The sequence below is a fragment of the Mytilus edulis genome, chromosome 4, assembly GCF_963676685.1.
Source record: "Mytilus edulis chromosome 4, xbMytEdul2.2, whole genome shotgun sequence".
In the NCBI taxonomy this organism is placed as follows: Eukaryota; Metazoa; Mollusca; class Bivalvia; order Mytilida; family Mytilidae; genus Mytilus; species Mytilus edulis.
Window position 1 is genome coordinate 36,471,890 of NC_092347.1, and position 27,895 is coordinate 36,499,784.

Genomic DNA, 27,895 nt, shown 5'->3' on the forward strand with positions numbered 1-27,895 from the left:
TTGTCTTTTAGTTTGGAATGTGGAATACTTGTGTAAAGAGTAGAAAAGTCAAATGTTTTAATACTATTACACGATGACAGGGAGTTAGATTTTTTCCCTTAAAATATTTGGAATTTTTTAGTATCCACATCTGATTCACGCCACCTCTAGAATAGGCAGTTTCACAATAACTTTGAAGCCCGTCTTTGATTGCTGATAAAATAGATGTTAATAATTTAGAAAGAGGTTTCATGGAGCACTTGGAAGACCCAGCAATATACAGTTGTTTGTAAGGACACTTATGTAGTTAAGGTATCCAATACAGTGATGGAAGATCCAGTTCCTCATCTTTGGTTGAAATTCCAAAGGAACATAGAACAGACCTAATAGTATGATTATCCAGGATTTCCTCTTTGGTAAGTGTCGTCACGAGGGTATATGTTGAGTTTCCAGGTGAATTGTCGATACCTAATTCGTTTATCAAGCAGTTAATGTAATGAGTTTAACACACAAAAACTATGTTGTTTGAGGCTTTTATCTGCGGGGACAACATATTTGTCATGGAGATAGGACAAGTGTTTTGCAACATTTGGGTCTTTAAAGATTGACGTAGCATGAACATTGATAGACCCATTCAGTTTCTTAATTTTGATTTGTATCAACGACCTCACTGCCTAATCCATTCCAAAAGAGTGTCTACGTCTTCCTTCTTGGCTTAGCCCATTGCCTGGCATAATCCTCGACTGAATCCATCAAAATTTTAAAGTTGTGTTTCCAATTGATGGACTTAGGCTCACGATATTTCGGACCTTTTGATAACACACATTTCGTAGGGAAGTGTTATTAACAATGTTGAGGTCACCGGTAATAACGTGGCCAGCCGGATTATATGTGAATTGGAAACTAGCACAAGTGCAATCAGGAAGTTTAGACTTGAAGTAGTCAATATTGTGATCCTGCAAAACCTGTTTGTAATTGAAAATTTTAGTTGCAATAGGTTTGGTATAGGTATAAGAAATTATTGGTACAGACTGATCTTTGAAATAAAGAGGTATTTTCGATTGAACTTATTAATGATGAAGGATATTGCCTAAGTTGACGCCATCGAGACCTTTGTTGGCAAAGGAAAGATTAAGGAAATGTCTTTTCTCTGTTTCATCTTCTTCAATGCGGACTGGCTTGAAAGATCTTGAAAAGTCTGTGATTTGCAATATCCGAAATCAAAGCTGTAAGTTTGTATTGGTTTGAATGAGGGTTTGTAACTGTGGTCTCCGAACATAAATTGAACAAAGAATAAAGTTTAGAAAGGGATAATGAATAAAGTTTCGTGTGAATGTGATGAATACCTATCGGCTTTTGTATAAATGGCAGCAAGTCATTAATAGAGACATCATGCAGAGTAGGTGATGTATAATCACGATGACCATGGCTGCATCTACGTCGAGGAGTAGAGTTGAAAATATTCATCACATTCACCGAGCTACACGAAGGACTAGTAAGAATACCTATACCATCAATTTTGTCATTGCAACCATATGGTGTCGCAGTTCCCAATAGTCTAATTCAGTAGTCCTCTTTTTGTCTACGGAGAGGCGTTGCAAGATGTAGTACCGGATTTTATGGTGTAAAAACGGCCATATTTTTTCAATTCCATTAAAAAAACCTTGATTTAGTCACCATTCAGTTCTATATTCCTCGTTCAAGATATCCCTGATATATAGGTTGACTTAATGTCCCCATTCTCATAATAATTATTAAACTAATCTGAATAGATATTTTATTCAGTTAAATTACAAAATGTTACACCTACGATGTTTCATAGCAATAGTATACGCATTTTTTTTTAAATTTGAAACTTTTGAGAACTCTTTCAAAAAAGTTCGTGAAATTTTTGAGGATTATCTGGTATATAACGGTATAATAACTAGAATAGTCATAATAGTGATAAATGTAGCAATAACATATACTATAAAAGATGCCCGTTCTACTGTTTCCGCTATGAAATACCATTCCTGTTTCAATAACATGTTTTGCTGTTGAATATTAAATTCATTGTCACTATCTTCGCTGTCATCGTTAATATTCCTTTCATCGTTATTTGCATTGTCTTCATCGTGATGATTGCGTTCTGTTCGTACTAAACCTTTTCTTAGCGCAAGCTTGTAAGATCTCCGCAATTTTTGTCGATTGAATCGAAATGGATCTTCCCGATGACATGGTTTAAGATTAGTCTCTGATGAACCATTACTTGGTATGTCTGGACAAAGAGGTTCTTTTTCGTTTAGCAAATCTGTAAGTTTCAAGATTTCGTCTTCGATTTCTGGTGTTTTCTTATCCGGAATTACCGATTTATTAAAATGCACTTTACCGCTGTCATATTCTTTATGTAAACTTAAATCTTGGTTTGATTTATCAGAACACAAGTAAAATTTGTCAACGCGAGACGAAAACTTTGAACATGTAATTTTTCCTAAAAACCCTTTGCACGCTTTAGACAGTAATGGAGGCACTTCTGGTATCGGGTTTCGTTTCCCGCGGTTTTTAATGTTCATGACCAACGTCGACATTATAAGGGAAGTACAGTTGAATGTCATAACTAAAAACGTTAGAATTCCTAGAAAAGAAAATGAAAAACGGTCACTCAAAAGTTTTATAGAAACAGTATAATATGCCTGTAATAATAAACAAGAAAAAAACACACAGACAGTATGACATTTGAAAGATATTCATATTTGTCAATAATATGAATAAGAATCTCTTCTGGTAGAAAAGAGAACCTTTTTGTGTGTTTTATTTCTGTAGAAAAACAACAAACGATTTGCAATTAAATCCTGTTTTTAGATTTTATCGGATTGTATTTGTGTTTTTTCATGACGAAACAATTATAGTTTTCCTTTGTTCAACAGCAAACTTACAGACGACTTATGTTTCGGTCAAATTTAGTATCGTCTTGGGTACAAAAATGTACAAGTTATAACATTGTGGTATATTGTTCACGATCACCAAGTTAGTTAAAAGTTACTTTAAGGAGATCACAATAAATAGCCCTGTGTCATCGGTGTCAAGATAATCAAGAATAAAAAGGAAGCACAGACGCCATTACTAGTATTCCTAACTGATAACTTGGTAAGCTAAAAATGTGATTTTGGTGGTCCACTGAGTGGATTAGCCTTTAAAAATAATTCATTCCAATCTTTTGTACAACAGAGAATTAAAAAATACAACCTGTCATGGTAAAGTTATCAACATGGCAATAATCTCGAGTTTACTTTTAACAATTTCAAACAATGTGTTTAAAGTGCGGTATTGTTTTTCGTTGCCTGAAATATATAATTATATTATTTGGAGGATTGAAAAAAGTTGAACTACGACCGATGAGTTCTGAGTGCTCACTTTATATGTTTGCTGTTTCAAGTGTTTTTAAGGGAGGCGTTAATTTCCCTCATTTTCCTTTGTTTTAGTGGGGTTTTTTGCAGTGTTTATAGTCAAAATGAGAGAAAAAAATACTGATACTTTAAAAGGATTTTCAAGAAAACAAAGATTGTAAATCAAAAGGTGTTTAAAAATCTGAATAATCATACCTAGTATGGGTGTTGTATTGGTGTCGGGAACGTTGTCTGAAATAAGTAACTGTAGAACATACAGAGTAAGGAAAACAGTCAGTCCGATTGATATCTTGTCCCCATGATGTGATGGCAGGCAAAACGAAAACAATGATAGAATACTCAGCAACATTGTTGGTGCTATAACAATATATTCATAGTATCTAGACTTCCTCTTCAAGTTGATCTTTAATACAACCATTGGGTGGTTACCGTTTCCTGGACAGCATTTTGAGTCCACAACCTCTCGCCTGAGGCTCGCATCAACCAAATCAAATTCGCTATTAACCACATAGTCATCTAAACCTGGTTTTGTTTGGACGGGTTGAAGGTCTAACTGAGTTTCATCATAAATCCACGATCCAAAATGTATTTCACATATCTGTTCGTCGTACGGAAAGAATGTAGCATCCACACGACAGACGCTTTTGGTCATTATAGGTATAAGCCACGTGATGTCACCGTCATTCTGAATCATCAGTCTCCCGCCAGTTACATTTACAAAGTCGTCGATTTTGTTGCCAGCACTGCTCAAAAGAAAAAAATGTATTTTTTAAGAAATAATGTATATGCATAATAGCAAGGAAATATTGCAATATTTAAAAGTACTACACTATGCATTGCATTTTATTTCATATTAATGAATATAAACTATGCGGTATGGGTTTAACTCGTTGTTTACGGTCGTTTATTTATGTGTCATATGGTTTCTTGTGGAAAGTTGTGTGAATGGCAATCATACCACATCTTCTTATTTGTAGAATGAAGTACATTCAGTAGTATGTTTTCAATGAAAATCTCGGGTATAGAGACACAATGGGATGATAGAAACAATCAGAATACATGCATGACCTCCAAACAGAGTGAGACGGGATAAGCATTTCATACTCTACATGTATCATCCGTCATACGATTCAAACGACATATTTGGTTACAGCCGTCTTGAGCATCCATGACATATTTGCCACTGGACGTTAAGCAACCAACAATTAATCATTTGGTTATACTAATTTGTACAAAGCGTATAAATATAACCCTCAGAGTACAGCAAGTGATTCTGGAATACGTAAAAGGCAAATAAAATCGCATTCAGTATATAGTGTCAAATACATAGTAAGTATATTTCTATAAAAAGCATGATTCAATTTCCCTTTGTTTGCATGCATTACTTTGTTTATGTATTAACTAAAACCATTAATGATATTACTCACGTATTGAAAATGAAAATGTCAGGATTCCATAACTTTGATGAGGGTACAATAAGAGTGTCCAGTCCGTCATACTCCGAAACTGACCATACAAGCTCTTCGTCTTTCCAACACTACAAGAAATATTTCAACAATACCAATCGGACCTTGTAAGCTATAATAAGTTACCTTCTGGAGCAATTAAATCCTTTCCCCCTGTTTTCACAATGTTGTAGTGTCAGTGACTGCCTTGGATAGTAAACTTGGAATTTGATTGTATATAGTAAATAGTAAATGCAAATTATTTATAAGAGTAGTTGACTTATGTTTATATAATACAGAAAACGCGAAAATGATTGAAATTGATATAGAAAACAAAAAAATAACGGCTTTTGGAAAAAAGGGGGTAGCCTAAAAAAAATATTTCTGTCTCCAATGGATAAAATTTTGTGGGGGAGGCAACCAACTTGGCAAGTACACCTATTACAGAATATAGAAACATACCGAAAAGAGTTTTGCCTTTTTTGTCACCACATTTTTGTCGAGCCTTCGACTTTAGTCGAAAAAGCGAGACATAGCGATCCTACATTCCGTCGGCGTCGGCGTCGTCGTCGTCGGCGGCGTCCACAAATATTCACTCTGTGGTTAAAGTTTTTGAAATTTCAATAACTTTCTTAAACTATCCTTGAATTGTACGAAACTTGGACAGAAGCTTGTTTATGTTCATAAGATATAGTATCCAGAAGTAAATTTTGTAAAAATAAAACTCCATTTTTTCCGTATTTTACTTATAAAAGGACTTAGTTTTTTCTGCCAGGAAACATTACATTCACTCTGTGGTTAAAGTTTTTAAAATTTTAATAACTTTCTTAAACTATCCTGGAATTGTAAGAAACTTGGCCAGAAGCTTGTTTATGATCAGAAGATAGTATCCAGAAGTAAATTTTGTAAAAATAAAATTCCATTTTTTCCATATTTTACTTATAAATGGACTTAGGTTTTCTTCCAGTTAACATTACATACAGTCTGCAGTTAAAGTATTTAAAACATTTTTAAGATTCTTAAACTAGCCTGGATTTTTACCAAACTTGGACAGAAGCTTCTGACAATCAAAAGATACAGTATCGAGAGGAATAATTTTATTGATTTTTTTCATCATTTTTGATGAGTGTGTGATTAACAGCAAAAGTAGGCGAGACACTGGGTTCCGCGGAACCCTTACAAATTTTGTAATTATTGGAAGAAAAAATGAAATACAAAACGATGAAAAAGATGAAATTTGCAGAGTTCACATTAGACATACATAACTGGCTAAGTTCCTAATATGAATATTTTTGACCAAATAAATTCTACAATTAACACAGGACACTTTTAATTTGCAAAACACTCATTTGCAAATCCGCCGCCGCCTCAAACAAGAGCTACAATATCATGTATATAACCAAAATGTGCGGAATTACATGGGATTCAATAATTTCATTGGTTTTATACTGTTACTTTCATATTTATTTTGCAATTTGAATTATAAAAACATGGGATTTTCAATATCCCATGGGACAGGGCAAAATCCCATGGGATTTACCATTATCCCATGGGATTTTGGTTAAATCCCATGGGATTTTTTTTGGTCCCATGGGATTATTGTAGTCCCATGGGATATTTGTTGTCCCATGGGACAAAAAAAATCCCATGGGATTTTTATTATCCCATGGGATTTTTAATATCCCATGGGACAAAATAAAATCCTATGGGTTTAAAATTATAAATATATATATATAAATATAAAGTTATGTGTATGTTACAAAGAATGCTGTTTGGTAGTAAAATGTTTTAAATGTATACAAGGTTTTTTTATATTTTTTATATATACATATATATAATTTTTTTTAAATTTTGTCACAAACATGTTTTTAATTGTTTATATGACAATAAAGATTATTCTTATTTTGGAATGTATAATAATATTATTTTACAATCAAAGAATAAAGTCCTTTCACTGAAACAAAATGATGAAATTTCTAAATAAATGAAAAAAAATGTTTTGAAATCTTTGTCTTGTTTATTCTATTATGAAAAATAGAACTGAAAAAATATTTCATATTCTGACTGAATAGTTCACTCTTTTCATGAGGTAAGATTTTCTTTGTTATAGGTTCATTGCAATACTTGTATAGGCAAACAATTTGAACTATATATACCTTTGTGGTGTACATAATAGTATGCTTATATTTGCAAATTTATAATATAAACACTTTTTGTTAAAGTTTTTGCTTTCTTTATTCACAACTTGCTATGTACAATTATTCAGTCCACTATATAAGAGTGAAGTCAATAAATTATTTCATTCACTAGAATATTCCTGCAATTCTTAGACAAACATTTTTTCAATCTGTTCTTCAAAGATCTTCCTCTGTACATCTTTATTGAATGGAGAGATTCAAATGAGAAGACAAAGCAAGTTTATTTGGACAACAACATTCTAATATCTTGTTCATTCGTTCCATCTTTCAATTGATAATTACATTGTTGTATTTATATGATCAAGTTCTTGTGCATCAATGATCGTGATGATATGACTCCTTTTTGTTTATAGTCATCATGTTGAAATTTCCTCTTTCAAATAAATGTAGGAAAAAACATGTTCCATTTTCAAATTAATAAAAAAGTCGCACTATGGAGAAAAATATCAGCTTTAAGTTTTCCGTTCAGTATTGATCTGTGAATGATGACCATGAAAATCAAGATGTCTGACCTACAAATACACAAACTCAAAAATTATCAGTGAAGAGATCAATAAAATGGCTATTTTATCATGTTTATGATTAATATGATAAACTTTCATTTAAATATTTAAGTACTAAATTACAGAAATCGCTTAAATTTTATAATAGTTTAGTTAAAGTACAGCTTATTTAAAATTATAATAAAAAATATAGGCCACCGATGAGTTGAATAAGATATTACATTTCCAATGCCAAAAAATGGCATTTTTGCACCAAAGGGAGATAATTTTGAGCTTTTTCAATGATATACATGCATTTTAAAAGTCATCTGGGGCCAAACCGAATTGATTGTTTTGAATGATTTGGGTTACCATATGATAAAGTTATAAATAAAATGAGTTATGAAAAAAAAATATTTAACATTTTTCTGAAATTGTTATACCCTAGAGCCTCCTTAAATGTCATTTGATCTCTATTGGAGAAATGTCTCATTGGAAATCAGACTGCCCTAAATGTTTCTTATTTTTATATCAACCCAGCCATATTATAGCTGTCTAATATCAGGAGCTTGTACATAGTTCAGTGGTTGATGTTGGTTCATATCCATCATTTTTATTTTTCATAATTTTTTGTTTTTATAAATTAGTCTGGTATATTTGACGTTTGAATTGATGCTCTGTTTCAAATTTGGTTAACTTTTATAGATTACTATAACATGTATAAGGTATGGGTTTTCTCATTACTTACAGGTCATCAATGGCCTCTAATGAGTAATTACAATGCTTACATCCACTAAATTGAACTCTGATGGATAGTTTTCTCTTTCATCATACCACATCTTATTTTAATAAATATTTAATCATTATTCAAGGACAAAAACTTTTATAACAGTGGACTTACCATTTAGGCTTTGTTGACCTCTGTAAATCTTATTTTGTTGATAATTTCTTCTGTTTATAGTTTCCCCTTTATCTTTCATGTTCTTGCCCTACACATAAAAGGGTAAACATCATTTAATGACAAAAATAACTACTACATGTATTACATAATTAGTAGGCAACTGAAAATTTTGTCTTATTTGTATATAACATCAACTTACTCATCATTCTTGCTGTTCAATATCATGAATATTATCATTATTCTATGAATATGAGGTCACAGTAAAATTAACCTTGGCAGGCAGACATCTTTTTTTATATGATACCTTGTAGTCATTCAATACAACAAGTAGACCTATGCTTTAAATATCTAAGGCCAAAATTAAAAATATGTTTGTGTCCCCTCCCCCCACACGGGTCAAAAATAAGCGCCCGGGTCAAAAAATTATTTTCCACAAAAAAATCGAAATTATTTTTTTCCTGAAAATAATTTGTTTCCATTTTTGGAAAGTGCTTGACAGCAGAAGGATTGATAATCTAAATAAATACACTCAAATTGAGCACAAACAACTGATAAGTGGCTTGGACTGGACAAGTCAAACCATTCATGTGACCATGCTATGACAATCACATCCAGTTAAAAAAAAATAGAGGCTCTCAAGAGCCTGTGTCGCTCACCTGTTAATGTGTTTACTGATGTTGGCCATCTTCGTTGGTAGGCGGGGTCATTAGACACTTTAAAAAAAAAATAGATACCCTAGTATTATGATTGTGGCCAAGTTTGGTTAAATTTGGCCAAGTAGTTTTAGAAATGATTTTTATACAAGTTACAAAAATTACGAAAAAGTTGTTCAATATTGACTATAATGGGCAATAACTCCTTAAGGGGTCCTCTAACAATTTTGATCATTCTGACTTATTTGTAGATCTTACTTTGCTGAACATTATTGCTGTCTACAGTTTATCTCTATCTATAATAGTATTCAAGATAATAACCAAAAACTGCAAAATTACCTTAAAATCACCAATTTTAGGGCAGCAACCCAACAACAGGTTGTCCAATTCAACTGAAAATTTGTGAGGGGTATATCTTATTCTGATGGACATTTAAATCTTGAAAGATTTGCCCTAAATGTCTTAGTTTCAAAGATATAAAGCAAAACCTGCATTTTACCACTATGTTCTAATTTTAGCAATGTCGGCCATTTTGTTTGGAAGGCTGGGTCATCCGACACATTTTTTAAACTACAAACCACAATGATAATTAGGGCCAAGTTTGGTTAAATTTGGCAAAGTAGTTTCAGAAGAAGATTTTTTTAAAAGTTACAAAAAATGATGAAAAGTTGTTAAAAATTGACAATAAAGGGCAATAACTCCTTAAGGGGTCAACTGACAATTTTGGTCATGTTGACTTATTTGTAGGTCTTACTTTGCTGAACATTATTGCTTTTACAGTTTATCTGTATCTATAATAGTATTCAAGATAATAACCAAAAACTGCAAAATTTCCTTTAAATAACCATTTCACAGGTAGCAACCCATTAACCGGTTGTCCGATTCGTCTGAAAATTTCAGGGCAGAAAGATCTTGACCTGATCAACAATTTTACCACATGTCAGATTTGCTCTAAATGCTTTGGTTTTTGAGTTATAAGCCAAAAACTGCATTTTACCCCTATGTTCTATTTTTAGCCATGGCAGCCATCTTGGTTGGTTTGACGGGTCACGCCACATATTTTTTAAACTAGATACCCCAAGGATGATTGTGGCCAAGTTTGGTAGAATTTGGCCAAGTAGTTTCAGAGGAGAAGATTTTTGTAAAAGTTTACGGACGACGGACGCAGGACGACAGACGACGGACGCCAAGTGATGAGAAAAGCTCACTTGACCTTTCAGGTCAGGTGAGCTAAAAAGAACCTGCCTTCCTGGTCTGTTTACAAAGGGTAGACCCGGGGGAGGGGAAACAGACATACTTTTAAATGTGGCCTGATAAAATGACAAAACCAAGAAAACTTATCATTGACCAAAGAACAATAAAATGCGGTCATGGTTTATATATGAATCTGCCATTCAGACATGCACACCTTACAATTGTTTCATATCTACCAAATATAATCTACCTGTAACTTTAAACATATGATAAACTGACAAAACAATGCAGTATTTCATTGACCAATGAACCATGAAAATGAGGTCAAGTTCATATAAAATATGACAGACAGCTAAGTGCATCTTACAATTATTTCATTTACTAAATAAAGGGGCCTTATTGCTTACAGTATCCGGAAAATAGACCAAACCACAAAAACGAAATATTTTCAAAGTTCCTTTTACCCTGCCAATTTGTTATGGTTGTTCCAAGTAAGGATCCGATAATTCAGTGATTGTCGTTTGTTTATGTGTAACATATCTGTTTTTCAATTTTTTTGTACATAAATTAGGTTGTTAGTTTTCAACTTTCAACTTGGCTATCATGTGTAAAATCATACAAGTGTTGGGAAGACAGGAAGTTGTCGAGTGATGCTCTGAAAATGCATCACACGGTATAGCTGACTTATTTAACCCTGAAACCAAATTTCAGAAATCCTTCTATTGTAGTTCCTAAGGAAAATTGTACGAAAAATATTCATCGGACAGACTGACTGACGCAAGGATGGATGGACAGACAGGGGTAAAACAGTATACCCCCCCCCCTTTTTTAAAGTGGGGGCATAATTTTAATACGGGGCTATAAAAACCCATGCAAGATGTCAAAACAAAAAGAAGTAACCTAATTCTTACTTGTTAGGGGCTATTTATTTATTGTCGGTTATACATATAACAATACAACATATTATAGGTCTGTGGAGCTTTTATCCGACATACATATATGACAAGCACAATACATTTGTACATGAAACATAAAGCTCATCACTGAGATAGTAGTCTCAGATAGAGGGAGGCGGGGTCAACCAAACTCCCCTATTCAATCTGAATGTAGGACAGAAAGTCACACACTGTCACAGGACAAAAAGTCACAATTTAGTTTTGAGATTATTTTTCTTTGAACAAGAAAACACTCTTTTTGTATTTTTCTTGAAGTTTTATACATGAACATGATGTAGCAACTTTAAATTAAAATTTATTAAAAACAGATAAATCAGTGCATTAGGTTTGCGCACATTACCATTACATTTGCGCATAAAAATCATTACGTTTGTGTGCAGCTTTTGATTACATTTGCACGCATTTTTTAACATGTAAATATGAAAAAAAAGATATAGTATGATTGCCTTTTACAGCTGACTATGCGGTATGGGCTTTACCTCGGGCTTTGCTCATTGTTGAAGGCTCTATGGTGACCTATGGTTGTTAATGTCTGTGTCATTTTGGTCTCTTGTGGACAGTTGTCTCATTGGCAATCATACCACATCTTCTTTTTTATATTATGAACAATTTCCTAAAATTAAAAATGAATATATGTAATAAAAAGAAGATATTTCAAAATCTGTTTTCATTTATATTCAATCAATTGTAAACAAATTGTTTGTGACTTTTTGTCCTATCAACTTTGTTACTTTATGCCTGAGTTTGACCTCGGGGGGGCCACTTCAAACTTTTTTTGGTAGGGGTGAGCAGCTGAGACATCAAGTACCCCACCCTTTTCATATATTTTGTTTATTAAAAATATATACCTTGTCATATATCAATTAACAAAAAAATAGACCTATAGATATATTTAAATTTTTTTCATCTTCTGGTACATTATTATAGATTTTTTCCCCGCTCATCACCACGTTCTTGTTAAGAAGCAAAGTAGTCGCAATAATATCACCTTCTTTTCCAATAAATTCGTCACATTTTAAAAACCTTCTTCTTATTGCCCCTTTTATATCTTTCATTTCCAAAATACAATACATATAAAAGACGTTTGGTCTGATCATACAAACACCTTCACTGATTTAAATATTAATTAAAAACTGATAAAAAGTTTCATTGCCGTTCCCTCTTAAAGGACGCTGTCACAATGGAATTTCTTTAAATAGTTGTTATCATGTTTTATGTATACAAACCCTTGAATGTTAATTAGGTGCAAATGTCAATTTGGTCGGATTTATTGCATTTATCACTGGCATCAGTGGAAATACCACATCAGAATAAATAGAGTTTAATTAGTTTGACAAATAACTGATGCATTTACGACTGTGGTTTAACAGCATCAAAAATAAATACGGACATCTGATAAGTTTCAGATACTTATGATATAATCAAGCAAGTGATAATATCAACCTATTGATATATTTAATCTGAATTTCTCACCCTTTTCATATACCATAGAGCATGAAAAAGTGACCTATTCCAGCGGCTCATCCCTACCACTAATTATATAGTAAGTGGCCCCCCCGAGAGTTTGACATGTGTTTGACTTTTTGTCCTGTGACTTTCTGTTCGTTTACCTTCCATCTTAATCAGTGAACTGCATAATTGTTTTTTGCAGAAGTCCGGGGAGTGTTAAAAAATCACATGTGCAAGTTGAGAGTCAACACTTACACAGGGACTACCAATACTTTTTCAGAATGTCAGCAAAAAAGAATCACTGGTGACAGGGGAGTGTAACCGATGAATTCATCCTGAATCAGATAAGATTTTCCCGGTACGTCTAAACACCGCTCAGGAGGACTAAAAATATATTATTTCCCCCAATTTTCGAAATTTTTTCGCCATATAAAATATTTAGGAGACTGTGCTTTTAGTGAATATAAACGATGACGAGGCCTCACGAATAAATATAAATATGAAATATACTGGAACATCGATTAGCATAGATCGAGGATTGATTTCCATTACGACAGTGCGTGTATTCGCGGGTGTGTATAACGTATAGTTTTCTAGAGAACATCCTGTCTACGTGTAATACAGATTGATGACATTATACAACATTTATTTGGTTAAATGTGATAAGGTATCTGTGTCCATTCCCTATTTCAACACCACTAATTTTTCGAGAAAAAAAAATCTAAAAAAAAAAAATTATATGAAATTAAGAAGAAAAGTAGCAAATATAAACTTCAGTAATTGCGCATTGAGTAAACATAATTTCAATATTGCATGAACAAATCCGTGAGAAAACGTATATATACATGTATGAATAAAGATGTGTTTAAAAGGACCTATTGGCTTTATTTCACACTAGGACCTAAGATAACTAGAACTAAGCAATGGTTGATCCAGAAAAAGTGGGGACTCATTCAGATTGACTGCCTTAGAGGGGTCACGTCCAGTCATGCTTCCGTGATTCCCTATATAATCTACCATTTGTTTCCCAAGATTTAGGAGGGGGCTGGTACACACACATATATATAAATATACCTCTGCGGCGGAGCCAGCCATTTGAAAAGGAGGGGGGTCCCAACCCAGGACAAAAGGGGGAGGGTTGGTTCCAATTCCAACCATATGTCCCCATTCAAATGCATTGATCGTTCAAAAAAAGGGGTGGTTCCAACCCCCGAAACCCTCCCCCTGGATCCGCCACTGATACCTAATATGCATATAATTAAGAACAGCTTTGAATATATATGCATATAAAATAATGGTACGTTTAAAAACCGTTCAGGATCTCCTGGTTGCACACAGGACATTAAGTAACTTTGGACATGTATATAAAATAGTAAGAGTTCAGGGTATACATTCGATAACTAACATATTTTATAATTTTGTAATTTTTGTTTTGATAAAATCAGAGACATATAATACATGTATTGAGACATATATAATACATGTGTCGCTGAAAAAAATCAAACCATCTTTAAAGAAGTTATTTCAGTTTGAATCGACTGTCTTTTGCATTAGATTTCCAAAACGTTAATGTTATTTACAAATGCCAAAACCTGCAAGAAAGAAACATTTATATTCGGTGATTTTTACACTAAACGTTTTCGTAATTTGTTTTAAAAATATTAAAAAGTACATGTACATCGGTTTTTTTTCAAGATTTGTATAGTAACTGGTTTAATTAAGTCCCCTTGATGAACGCTAATTAATAAGTTATGATCTATCTATCGGCATGCGTCGTTATTTGGGATACGTCACGGATGACCGATGGTCATATTCAATACGATATACCAATCATCATTTAAATTTGGTCAATTGATCTTTAATAGTTAGGACTAATTGGTGATGGCAGAGAATAAGTCGCTGGTGATGGTTAAAAACATATAGAAGTAAACTTTGCAAAAAAAAAAGGTTTCCTTGGAAAAATTAGGAAAATTAATGAATAGGCTAAATAATTTTGTTTTCCGAAAAAATAATTAAAGACGTTTAGAAATAACAAATTTTCACAGTTGGGAAATTTTCAATTCAAGTTATTTCATTTTGAAAACGTTGAAAAATATAGATCTTATTATATGTACAATGTGGGCCGCTTGGAGATCAACTTGTGAAACCCTGCATAATTAGGGTTTGTCTACTTTCGTCTTTTTATATTGCCAAACATTCTATAATCAAGGATTTGTACAAGGCCTTTTTATAATGAATATTATCGCCAATATCACCATAATTACATAAAGAACAGATACAATATTCTCCTAAAGAGTTTGCCATCTAACAATTCAAAATGAAATGTTGAGTCGAAACTGAGGTACCAAATCTATAAAAAGAATCACTATTTTAGTCGAAATTAAACTGTATATATTCTTTTTTTCAAAACTCCTGAAATAATTTAACATTATCTATAGAGAGCTTACATATGCAAATCTGTTTAGAAGTATGTGAGCGTAAATAAAATTTGTTTATTACCCCCCCCCCCCTTTTTTCCTTCTATAAAATTTAATTGTAAACGATTTTCTTTCTTAATTTGTGTTTGCTCATTAACTGGGGTTCATGCTGTCAAAAAACAAAAATGTCTCCTTGTGTAAAAGTTATTGATAAAAAAAAAATGAAGCTTCCAGAAGAATAACGGTACGTCTAAACACCGCTTGAAGGACCTCCTGATTGCACTCATGACATACGAAGTGCACTCAGGACCCTTTATAGTCATCGCACACATGATGGATGCATATATTCTTAATACGCTTCTTATTTTAGAGTTAAATTTGGTAGAATTTGAAATCGAAATTAGATAGATATGTTACATGTGTAATTCTTAGAAAATAATAAGGGCCCGTGTCACTGATTACACAACTACTGAGCCATGAATTATCCAATCAACAAAATTAATTGGATTATCTTTATTGTTGTTTTATATATTGTGTTGTTAGTACAGTGTGACCATGCAGGAAGTAATATTGTGACTTTAGAATGAAAATCACGATGTTTTAAGATTTTCGTCTTTAATTAAAATTTCGTTCCATAAATTTTTAAGTTTTATTCTTAATTTTATTATCATGTCCTGGACCAGTAATTAATTCTTTGCACGAGTTTGAAAAGGGAAATAAATGTTCATACTTTAAAAGAATTTATATTAAGTAAAGTTTTGTATAATATGGAATCCGTTCTTAACGGTAAAAGCCGTACTTTTCAAACAATTAAACTCATATACATGTAGTAAGATGTTATTTCTCATTTTTATCGAACTTGTCCAGGAATTTTACTTTTGAGTTATACGAATATTTTAAGAAATCCGTTTTTATTAAGTTTTTTTCTCTAATTAAAGTCGTTTTGTCCAGTTTCACAAGCCTGAAAACAAATTTCAATGCGAAAATAAATTCTGAAAATGAACTTGTCTCCGTTTTCGTCTCCGTTTTTTGAAAATTATGATATTTTGGGTATAATTATTTCTAAAAAATATGTAAGTTAGATTGTAGTAGCGAGAAATTATAAAAAAGAAGATGTGGTATGATTGCTAATGAGACAACTATCCACAAAAGACCAAAATGACACAAACATTAACAAAGAAAGACTATTTCGAAGACAGTTTATTGACACGAAATCCGTTCAAGCCAAGACTAAGTTTTCGTGCACAGATTTCCGTAAGGTTAAACTGAATATTGTACATAATTGTCTTCTCTTGTATAATGGTTTGTTGAGAATAAAGATATACAAATGTAATAAAATTTGATATTCAGTCAACATTGCGTTTGTTTAAAAACTTGATTTAGAGAGAGAGAGAGAGAGAAAAGAATCACACTGAAAAAACAAAAATCGAACTTGTTACAGAAAAAAACGCAACTATAAAATAATTTTCTTTATTCGTGAACTGCAAAACACAACAAATTAATTTACCCGTCATCATGAAAAATAAACTGAAAAAGCACATCGAATGAGATATATATTTTATTTTTTCTATATGCAAATTAATGTTAAAGATAAAACTGAACTAAACAATACAATTCCTAAAAAACAATAAAGATAATCCAATCAATTTTGTTGATTGGATAATTCATGGCTCAGTAGTTGTGTAATCAGTGACACGTGCCCTCATTATTTTATAAGAATTAACATATCTATCCAAGTTCGATTCAGGCGCGGATCCAGAGGGGGAGGGGGGTTCCGGGGGGTTGGAACCCCCCTTTTTTTGGCCAATCAATGCATTTGAATGGGGACATGTAATTGAACCCCCCCCTTTTTTTGTCCTGGGTTAGGACCCCCCTTTTTAAAAATGGCTGGATCCGCCCCTGCGATTTCAACTTCTACCAAAATTTAACTCTAAAATAAGAAGCGTATAACGAATATAAACATCCATCATGTGTGCAGATATGATTACGGTAATGGGTCCTGAGTGCACTTTGTATGTCCTGATCGGTTGTTTAGACCTACCCGAAGAATAAATCATTTCCTGAACCTAAAATACATTTATCTGTAATTAAAGAAAATTCGTCTAAAAGATTCTCTCATATATTTAAACAATTAATTGTAAAATAATTAATTCAACGTCGGACTTTCTGTCTGTTTACTAATACTTTTCTTGTTCAGTTTAGTTTATACCCATAATTATGATAATAGATGAACGGAAATAAGTACTTTTTTTTAGGAAAATTTACAACTAGATGAACGGAATTAAGTACTTTTTAGGAAAATTTACAACTAGATGAACGGAATTAAGTACTTTTTAGGAAAATTTACAACTCAAATTTTCAAAAACAAAATTCTACACTTTTAACCTGGATGTTTTTCTCTGTCTCGAAGCCGCAACCGTTGACCCCGTATCAAACGTAGCGACCAACACTTCACATGACGTATTCTCGATGTTGAGGTATTGACAATATACAATCACATTTATCAATATACAGCAAGTATTAAGTAATTTGGTGTTGAATGCCAGTAGATCATAATTTGTTAATTGAACTTTACCTGTTTAAGGGGCACTAGCTGCCAAATTCATGTTCTTCATCGATTTTAATAAAATTCAAATAACGTGTATATAGTGTTGAATTGTTTATTAAAATGTTGCGCACAATCTTGGTTGATATGCATAAAACCATTATATTTCATGACACTGCATGAAAAAGAAATTGACTTATCGCATAATACCAGAACCAGAGACATATATATTGTATCTAATATCTCTGCCAGAACTAAAAAATAAACTACAGTAAGTCCACATACACATAAGAGGATATGCATGTGAATTAACAGACTAGAGAGAACAAAGGACAAAGAAAAAAAGTAATAAAGAATAGTGAAAGAAAGAAAATAATGGAAAAAAGTGTAAGTTATTAAAAATATAACTAAAAAAAGAAGACAGAAAAAAAGACACCCCTCCGAGACGAGCCTTACATGCACTGTTATTTAACCCAAGGCAGAGACATATAATATAATTGTATTATATGTCTCTGCCCAAGGTTAATTTTACGGCGGCTCATTTTATTTTGGCTTAGAAATAAACATAATTGACAAGTTTCCTTCCCCTGCATTCTCGATCCCACATGTAAATAGCACGGTGAATTGATTTCAAAAAGACATTGATACATCATTACAACACTTGCCGTCAGTATTTGAATATATTGATTAAGAAGGTACAGAAGATTAATGCACGCACACTATTATCCACCACTGGCCTAAATAGTTAGTCCGCAAACAACGAGGGTCATAAAAACCCAGCACTTTGAACACAGCCACCGGCATGGTGTGAATCTGAAAGCTTCCCACTATCCATTTCTACCCATAGAAAACTTTTGCCTTTCATTTATCAAAAATGAAATATGTTGATATTAATGGTATATAAGAATTGCTGGGGAATTTAAACCATTCCTATTGTAAGTGATAAAACTAAATTTATATCAGGGTGATTGAAATGAGGAAAAAAAGGGGGGGATCAGGAGTTCAGGGCCCCTTGTTTGGGAAAAGAATTGGTTGATTATATATGGAAACACTGAGTCATGGCAGGAGCAGGCCCCTCTTAGGCAGTCGGTGGGCCCCACTTATGAAAAATTCTGGATCCACCACTGTGGTCATGGTGGTCTTCAGTTGTATTATCTTTTTAAAAAAAAAATTACACCTGTATAGTGTATATTCTTTAGTGTAAATCAAGGGAAAATACTGTGAACTAGCTGTGCATTGGGGCTTATTAAAAGGTATTTCAGGGGGAAGAAAGAAGGGAGGGTGAGTCCATGGGAGGTAATCCCCACCCCTTTCAATTTGAGAATATGCTATTATCTTGTAAACGGTCCAGATCCCCATCCCTAAACCATATATATTCTTGAATGGGACGATAAAACAAATCAAATGAAATTAAAAGGAGGTCTTTGGGGGTTACCCCACCCTGTTCAATTTGAGAATGTGATATTATCTTGTGAACGATCCAGATCCCCACCCCTAAACCATATATATTCTTGTCGGGGACAATAAAATTAATAATCATTATTAATGAAATAAAATAAAAGTGAAGTCCCACCCCCTCTAGTTTGAAAACTTGTAAACGGTCAAGATCCCCACCCCTAAACCATATTTATATATTCTTGTATAGAACAATAAAACAAATCAAAGGAAATATAGGGAGAGTCCATGGGGTTCACCCCCACCCCCACATGTTTGAGAAACTTTTAAATGGTTGAGATCCCCTGTCATCCAGTGGTTAGGTGAAAAAATTTCAGGATCCCTGATCCCCACCCTTAAACCATATATATTCTTGTATGAGACAATAAAACAAATCAAATGAATATAGGACCATCCCCTTTGTCTTGGGTTGGGAACCCCTTTTTAAAATGGCTGGATTCGCCCCGGCATACCATCTAGCTAGCTATAAAGGCTTTATAAATATGAAATCAAACAAGGAAATTAACAGTGTAGGCAACTGTTTTGAATTTAAAAAAAGTCTTTTACATATATATATAACAATGTTAATTTTTTTGTGCATTTATATTTGCTTATCGTATTATCAATAATGGACAAAATTGCATGATTGAATATTGTAATTTAAGAAAAATCAGCATACATGATATAAAATGGGAAGTGGAAACTGGGAATTTGACAAAGAGACAACAACCCAATCAAAGAGCAGACAACGGCCAAAGGTCACCTATGGGTCTTCAATGCAGTGAGAAAAATTTGGCACTGGTCTTCAGCTCATAAATATGTATCAGAAATGAAAACGAGATACAGCTTTCAGTTGTATTAATAAAAACCTCACAATAAGTTCTGAAAATCAGAATATACAGTATTGCAAGATTCTCTCAAAATGTACACATAGAGCTGAAAAACTGTCAGTGACTGTAAAATTAATCATGCTTACATTTAAGTCCATGGAGTCCATCTTAATATGCATACTCTCGTACAAAGGAATATAAGTATGCAATAGACATCAAGTTTTCAAAAATAAGAGTATCTATGCCATTAATTTACGACAAGATCTTAATCAAGTAATAATTTCGGTTTGTTTAAATATTTCAGAGGTTAGTATGACCTCCTCTGTGGTGATGATGTTTTCACTTTAAAGTTGGGAAAATTGTTTGTACATGTACCAACAAAAATAAAAACACAAAGTCAATCTAGAATTATGTTTTTATCATTTTTTATATTTAGGTTGTCAGCAAGATGAAAAGGACAAGTATGCAGTTCAAAATTCAAAATGTGGATAAGCTGAGGTTCAAGGTCTTACCTTTGCAGATTTTCATATTTTGCATGAATGAATTCAAAGGTTATATGATGGACAGCAGAGAAAGAAAAAAACAACTTTTCAATTATCCTGCTCCTGGATAAATGTAAAACATCTTGTTTTTAGGTAAGTTTTATGCTCTGTTTTGATAGTGTTAGTGCATTCATCTTTCTAGTCTTTCCTCTAAATTGTAAGTTTTTGGTGAGTGTTCACCATGAATTTCAGTAAGTAACTTGTGGATTTACATGTATATACTCAAAATTTAGTACATGTGTACTATTATATTAATGGGATTTTAGCATGACATCCTGCCAAATGCTTGTTAATCATGTTTATGTTCCAGAACATACAAGTATTTGGACTGTACGCATACAGTCTGCCCAATTTTAAGAAGTTGGTCAAGTTTATTACAAACAAATGTACAGTACAGATCAACATAACTGAAATCTTTAATAGATTAAATACAAAAAGTTTAATTGCAGTTAAAATAAAAACACAGGTTTGGTCGAGCTGGTACCAGACAGTACAAGTATACTTAAATGGTCTGACTGTAAGTTCTGGACCATAAAAGTAAGATCCGAATACTGATATGGTCTTGAACATTTATACATGTCTTAAAATTAATATCAAACACATTGGTGTTTTTGAACTTGGTAATAAGTTATTTGATAGAGAACTATAATGTTTTGGGATATCTAAATCAAAAATATCCCATTTTTACTTTTAATAAAGAAGAAGATTATTGATGTATGTTTAAATGTATATTAAAATGAGACAGCAAGCCAACAACACAAAAAATAAGGATAAAACATACATATTTTTTTTGTATCAATGTTATAATTTCCAATATGTTCAAAGAGTTCAAGGTATATTTTCATTGAAATAAAACACAAATTGAAATCTGTCTGAACTTCAAAAGCTTAAAGAAATATTGTTTCTGTTGTCTGCATTTTGTATAATATATTGCAAATTCTTGTGAATAATGGAATGTTATTATAGTTGTCTAAAGTTTTAACATTAATCTTTATACTTTAAATTCATAAATTATTGCGTGCATTTATTATTGTGATTCTGTCATTTTAGACTTAAATGCGATTTTAAATTTTACGATTTTGAGAAAAATCCTGTTTAATCCATATAAAATATTTCATAATGCGAGTTTAAATTATTGCGTTTACAACTCCATTGCATTTTTCGCAATTAAAAAAAACTCGCATTAATTTCGAATTTACAGTATATATATATATTATGTATATAACTTGGGAAAATACCCAAATGTTATAAAGAAGAATAAATTAATTGATTGTTATATGGTATTAGAATAGGAAGATGTGGTATATTGCTAATTTGACAACCCTCCATCAGAGACCAAAGGATGTAGGCCATTAGCAACTAATGACACTGGACAACCTTTAACAATCAATAAACTCCATACCGCATAGCTATTTTTATTGAAAATCATATTATTGCTACATGTATGAAAACAATTTTGTATAATCCATTACTTTAGATTTTATTGGTTCTTTTTCAGAAGGATTGAAATTCGCCACCTAGAATAAATGGAGAAAACATAGAAACAAGACCAGAATAAATTCAAAGACAAAAGTTGGATCAGTTATTATTTTCATCACTCAGTCAATGATTTGAAGTTCTTTTAAATTCAAAAAAATATTGAAACCACAATAATGTCAAAGTTCTGTGCTGAATGTCCAAAAAGTGGACTATACCATCAAACAATGCTGGATGATAAGAAAATATTAATGTTTTGTGTTGAGGGATATTGTGAAAAAAATATGTTTACTTAAATAGCTACTAGTATGTTAAGCCTAACAAAAGAGTTGTTATTGATTTCAAATGGCAAATAATTGTGTTTCAAGAAAGTATTCTATAATTCATGAATAAACATATATTGATACTTACATTATCTGCTTTGTTGTTTAAAAGTTTAGTTTTGAACAGTTAAAAAACAATATGCTAAATTAACATTTCCCAAGAAAAAAAGATATTCAATTAAAAAGATTCATCTTATAATAATTTACTACCAAATAGAATACATCGTAACATACACATTACTGTTTATTTATACCTATATATTTACAATTAGAATCCCATAGGATTTTAATTTGTCCCATGGGATATTAAAAATCCCATGGGATAATAAAAATCCCATGGGATTTTTTTTGTCCCATGGGACAACAAATATCCCATGGGACTACAATAATCCCATGGGACAAAAAAAAATCCCATGGGATTTAACCAAAATCCCATGGGATAATGGTAAATCCCATGGGATTTTGCCCTGTCCCATGGGATATTGAAAATCCCATGTTTTTATAATTCAAATTGCAAAATAAATATGAAAGTAACTGTAGAAAACCAATGAAATTATTGAATCCCATGTAATTCTGCACATTTTGGTTATATACATGATATTGTAGCTCTTGTTTGAGGCGGCGGCGGATTTGCAAATGAGTGTTTTGCAAATTAAAAGTGTCCAGTGTTAATTATTTACGGTTTGGAAAATTTTGCATTCAAATCGCACACAATATTTCTATGCAAATAAACGCGAAAAGTGTGTATGCATGTACGAGTATTGATAATATGCTAATGCGAGAACAGCCTGTACAATTTCTAAAATGTGTATCTCTTTTAGATTGGTCGAGCGCTTTCCTAAAAAAATCGGAAAAGTCGTTCATTTAGGCGTCAGACCACCAAATGCTACCTTCAATTTAGAAGTATCCCTACTCTGACACAAAATAGTGCTTTTGATGTCCTTGTTTACTTAAACTAACCAACAAGTTTGCAGAAATGAAACTTTTGGTGAAAGAGAAATATATTTAGACCATTCTGAGCCAAAAAATACTTGTCTATGAGTTTGCATTAAAAATTGAGGATTAATGAGTATAGACTAATTTAATATTTCCAGAAAACCAGGGGTTATTTTTGGAGTACCTCTTTTCGTCTTTTCGAAGGTCAGTTTTTTCGTAGAAGGCTTTAAAAGTATGTTGGAAATTGGCATGCAGAAAGCTTTTACATGTACCATTCAGGATATACCTGGTTTCTATGAAGTTAAACTTAATAAGGTTAAATATTTAGAAAGCTGTGAAAATTGCAAAATTTGGTTAAACAGATAGGGATTTTTCATTGGTTGTCTGACACCTTTAGTAATATCCTTCTATGGATTAACAGTCGAAACAATGACGGATGAGTAACAAACCTCAGTTATCCAAACAGAAGAAGTCAGTATCTGTTTCTTCTCATCCTACAAAAATTGAATTATTGGAATATATAAGGCGATGTTGCTTTTTTATCTTGCTTCTACAAACGAGAGCATAGTATATCCACCTGAACTCAGTCTTACTAAAGCTAATATTAAAAGTGACCGGTGACCGTTTTGAGACCGTGGCTTGATATTAATCATTTCACATGGTAATTTCCATACCAAAAAAAATATGATATTAACACTTCTCTTTCATATCGTCAATTTTCTCTTCCTAAAAATAATTGAAAGGTGAATTCGTTTTCTAATTCTTATGGATTGTTTCATAGTTGCTTTGATATGTGCATGTTTGAAGTGAAGTTTTGGATTTAAATTGAAAATTGAATGCATATATTTGTAATTTCTATAAGGACGTAAAAGCGTTGACCGAAGTACATTTTGTATGAATTAAGCGCAGTAGCAAGACACTAGTCTACTGTTGAAAACTTGACGTGTTCCTATTTTGGTTTAGTTTTAAACATATTTATTTATAGTGGATTGGGAAACAAGTTTTGCAACTTATATTAATCCCTTTCCACTTTGCGGGTGCGAATGTTGCCTTGTAGCGTCATTAGCCAGCTCTTTTTCGAAATCTACAAGGGCGTCTTTAACGTGCAAGACCTATGGATCTCTCTTAACACGGGTCAGCCATTCATCGTCCTTTTTCGACGGACTATCATCGTTTCCTCAAGACCATACTCGCAAATGATGTCAAGGGAGAGCCGAAAATTCAGTCCCTGAAATTTTCATCCCGGAACGGGGGTCGAACCAGGAACCTTTGTGTTAGTGTTCCTATGCACATGTATACCCAGCTTTCCCTTTTATTCATACAAGGTAACAATTTGGCACCATGAAAATGTACCATAGATAAAATAAGGAGATGTTGTACGATTGCCAATTATGTATATACAATAAATATATACAATAGAGTCCATATGACGTGGAATTATCCAATCGTGTCCTTTCTCTCCTCTATTGCTGAAATAATGAAATATGCATGAAACATTTGCCACTACTAGACGTTAATACCAAAAATAAAACTGGTCAATCTATCTTTAGAAACATGAAAAACTTAGAAATGGACGTTTGTAATTACCTGATCAATAGAGTCTAATTAGCTGTAGTAGTTCAAGCCTCAAGGGGTCATTAACATCAGCCCATCCCGGAAATGAGCTGATATTGACAGCCAGAAAAGGAGAAAATAGTATAGCGGTCGGACATTTTACTTTGAAGTCAGTTTTAGATCCATTCGAAGACTTGTTGGTCTGACTCTATTAATCATACTAGTTCCGTATAAAAAATACATCATACTATTTAAAAACTTGAAATAGAAAAAATATCTCACCAAATCAAGTATTTGGTTTAACGCAACACCAAATTTCACCACAACTGGGATGTCGGCTGATTTTGTTGGTCTTGGTGAAGTGCTATAATTCTGAAATAATTCTCTAAACAGTCTTTTTTCTGTTCCCTCTATTTTTTCTAGAAGTAAACAAGATCATCTTGATAATTTACATAAATACCGTTTGTCTAAGGTCAGATGCCTCTTTAATATATATCATCACCTGGTATAAGAATATATATATTAGAGCTCATTTAAGATACATGTGTTATCTTGAGTAGGCAGCCGAGGTCTCTGTCCTAATATCGTGTTAGGGATGATATAAAGGTCAAATTGGAAATTGTCATGTAAATAAAAAAAAAATCACTGTTTAGAAGCTATGGAGGACTATTTCTAAAAATATCATAACTAAAAAAAAAACAGTGAAAAATACAACATAGATGAAATTGCTACTTAAAACTTTATTAAACTCTTCTTATCGATATTAACTAATTATTACTAAACAAATTGACGTTCGCCATTATTTCATCTAATTTGTTAGATATTCTGAGTAAATGACATTTTTAAAATTTTGCCCAAATCTATCTTTTCGTGTATTTTCTTTTACATGTATATATGCAAACCATAAAGATATTTTCTTAGATTCTATCCTGCCTGGACGTAAAAATGTTACAAAACGCATTTGTTTCTTTCATCTACAGCTTAACGAAATTCACAAGTTTTTGTGAACCTCATCTATATAGTATATATTCTTGTTTAAATTATGTATAAAATAGAACGACACTTACCAGAAAAGTTCAGAGGAAAAAAGTTGATAACAAAGATTGTAAAAACAAAAATACGCAACTCCTCCATTTTGAAAAAGATAAGGTATCAACAACATTATAAAAGAATATGAATGTATAGCAGAAGCTTGCAGCCAGGGAAATATTGATATCAGGTTATATATCTTGTATGTAAAATTCTTCAATTAAGTTTGCAATTTATTGCTATGGATACCAAGACCATGTGTTAATTCTATATTTACACCTTTGACATTATTTGAAATAATGTTATTATTATGAAAATAAAAAGATGTGGTATCATTGTAAATGGCACAATTTTTCGATCAGGTCACCAAATCGACATACTATTAGAAGTATTAAGCAACTGAAGTTCAGCGTACGGTAACAATGAATTAATAAAACCAATACAGCACAGCAATTAAGCCTTGATGTTTTTAACATATTTTTAATATAACCATTCAGATTAAACATTGATACCACATGTATATTTTAATGTGATTTATACGTGTAAGTCATGTAGGTATCGAGTTCATATTCTGTTTTGACGTTATTCTAATGTTGTGTGTTAATTTCAAGTTTTTTCGTGTTGTGCAATTTCTATTTTCTCTGTATTTATATTGTTGTGTTCCTTTTCGGTTATTTTATCAGTAACTGATATAAACAGTTACCTTTATGGCATACTGATTAAATGTTCTATAACGCTTTTTTCAATTTTGTTTTTGTTACTTCATTAAAATGACAGTGCATATGGAACTTTAAAGGGGCACTAGCTACGAGAAATATGAAAAATCATATTTTGTTCAATCATTATAAAAGTAAAAAAGTGAAATAATAATTCGCTTTTAGCAGCAAGTATGGTTAAATTTTGTCAAAATAATCTAAGGTACATTGATGATGAATTATTCACTTGCGGGTGAATGATTTGACTTCATTGAATCCGTATTCATGTGAACTTCAATTTCACCCCTTAGCTAGAGATTGATAACGCATGAATTGTGCGTGTTGGGTTATTTAAAAGAAAAGAATGTCAACATTGACAGTGAAACAAAGTTAAATCATTTGATTGACTGATTCGATCCACAAACATCATTCTAATACAGGTAAAAACGATGATTAACAAATTTTTTTAATCTATAATATGAAATTGAACAGACCTAGAAAAATCTAATTGCACGAGTTCACTATCTATTTATGTATATATGTATTTGTTTATATCGCTTATATGACCATCGGAGGTCTTCGAAGGTCAGCTCAATAGTTAATACGATGGCGTCTAGACTTAAATACACACGACACGAAGCTACATATTATCGAGCCCATGCCCGGTAAATTGTTTATTTGAGACGTTTTATAATTTTGATAAATGTTTTACATAGTTATACTAGTAAATGAAATATGAGCATTTAAGTCAAATTTGTGAGTATGAATTTGACAGCTAGTGCCCGTTTAAATGGATCTTATATAAGGTTCACGTGGATGTAACATCTAAAACTTTTACAAAGGGACACTAGCTACGTGATAAAAAAATAAATGCCATACTCTATAAAGCTAGTAACCTTTCTCTTAAAATAGTAACTTTGCATTTCTATTGCGCATTTTACATAATTTGTTTGCCTTCTTTGGCTGTACACTTTAATATCTGGTTCCGTGAGCAATCCGAATGCATTTCTCACCCTGGAAAAAATGTCGTTTACTAAATTCCGCCGACCTGTGACTAATCTCCGATTGGCAACATTAACCTACTGCTAGAGGGCGCATTGTTATTTAAAAGTTCATTAAGAGCTCGAAATACGTTTTATAAAGTAACCGATGGCGATACAATTTTATATTGGATGACCATGTTACTAATTTTATTAATACACATGCATGATGCTAGTAAAGTTCCCCAACTACATTGCTTCATGTATATATCATATATATATATATGTGCTCATCTATAAAATTTAATCTGTTGATTGATTTTTAATTAAGGATATTTTTTTTTATCTGAAAGTTGTTTATCATTTATTTTAGACACATTATCATAGCCTGTTCTGTGTTTGCTTATTTATTTAATTTTCTACAGGTCCAATCACCATACAATTGAATATAAAAAATCGTTGTCTTAACATTTCATTGACACCATTTATAC

General features: G+C 32.3%; 1 protein-coding gene and 2 long non-coding RNA genes across 3 annotated transcripts; 1 reads left to right on the top strand and 2 right to left on the bottom strand.

Annotated features, from left to right (window-relative positions):
- Positions 1-1,744: 1,744 nt before the first annotated feature.
- Positions 1,745-25,913, bottom strand: LOC139519589 (neuronal acetylcholine receptor subunit alpha-10-like). Its single transcript, XM_071311761.1, has 6 exons — positions 25,768-25,913; positions 24,983-25,119; positions 23,596-23,640; positions 4,793-4,902; positions 3,561-4,108; positions 1,745-2,593 (listed from the first exon to the last, which is right to left on the bottom strand). The coding sequence occupies exons 1-6, from the start codon at positions 25,832-25,834 to the stop codon at positions 1,878-1,880; spliced, it is 1,623 nt and encodes a 540-aa protein (XP_071167862.1). The 5' UTR covers positions 25,835-25,913; the 3' UTR covers positions 1,745-1,877.
- On the bottom strand, positions 6,822-12,941 carry LOC139519587 (uncharacterized). Its single transcript, XR_011663628.1, has 3 exons — positions 12,805-12,941; positions 8,392-8,479; positions 6,822-7,520 (listed from the first exon to the last, which is right to left on the bottom strand). It is a non-coding gene; the product is annotated as an uncharacterized lncRNA (long non-coding RNA).
- On the top strand, positions 18,231-22,254 carry LOC139519588 (uncharacterized). The gene is made up of 3 exons (XR_011663629.1): positions 18,231-18,300; positions 20,306-20,504; positions 21,910-22,254. It is a non-coding gene; the product is annotated as an uncharacterized lncRNA (long non-coding RNA).
- Positions 25,914-27,895: the final 1,982 nt, after the last annotated feature.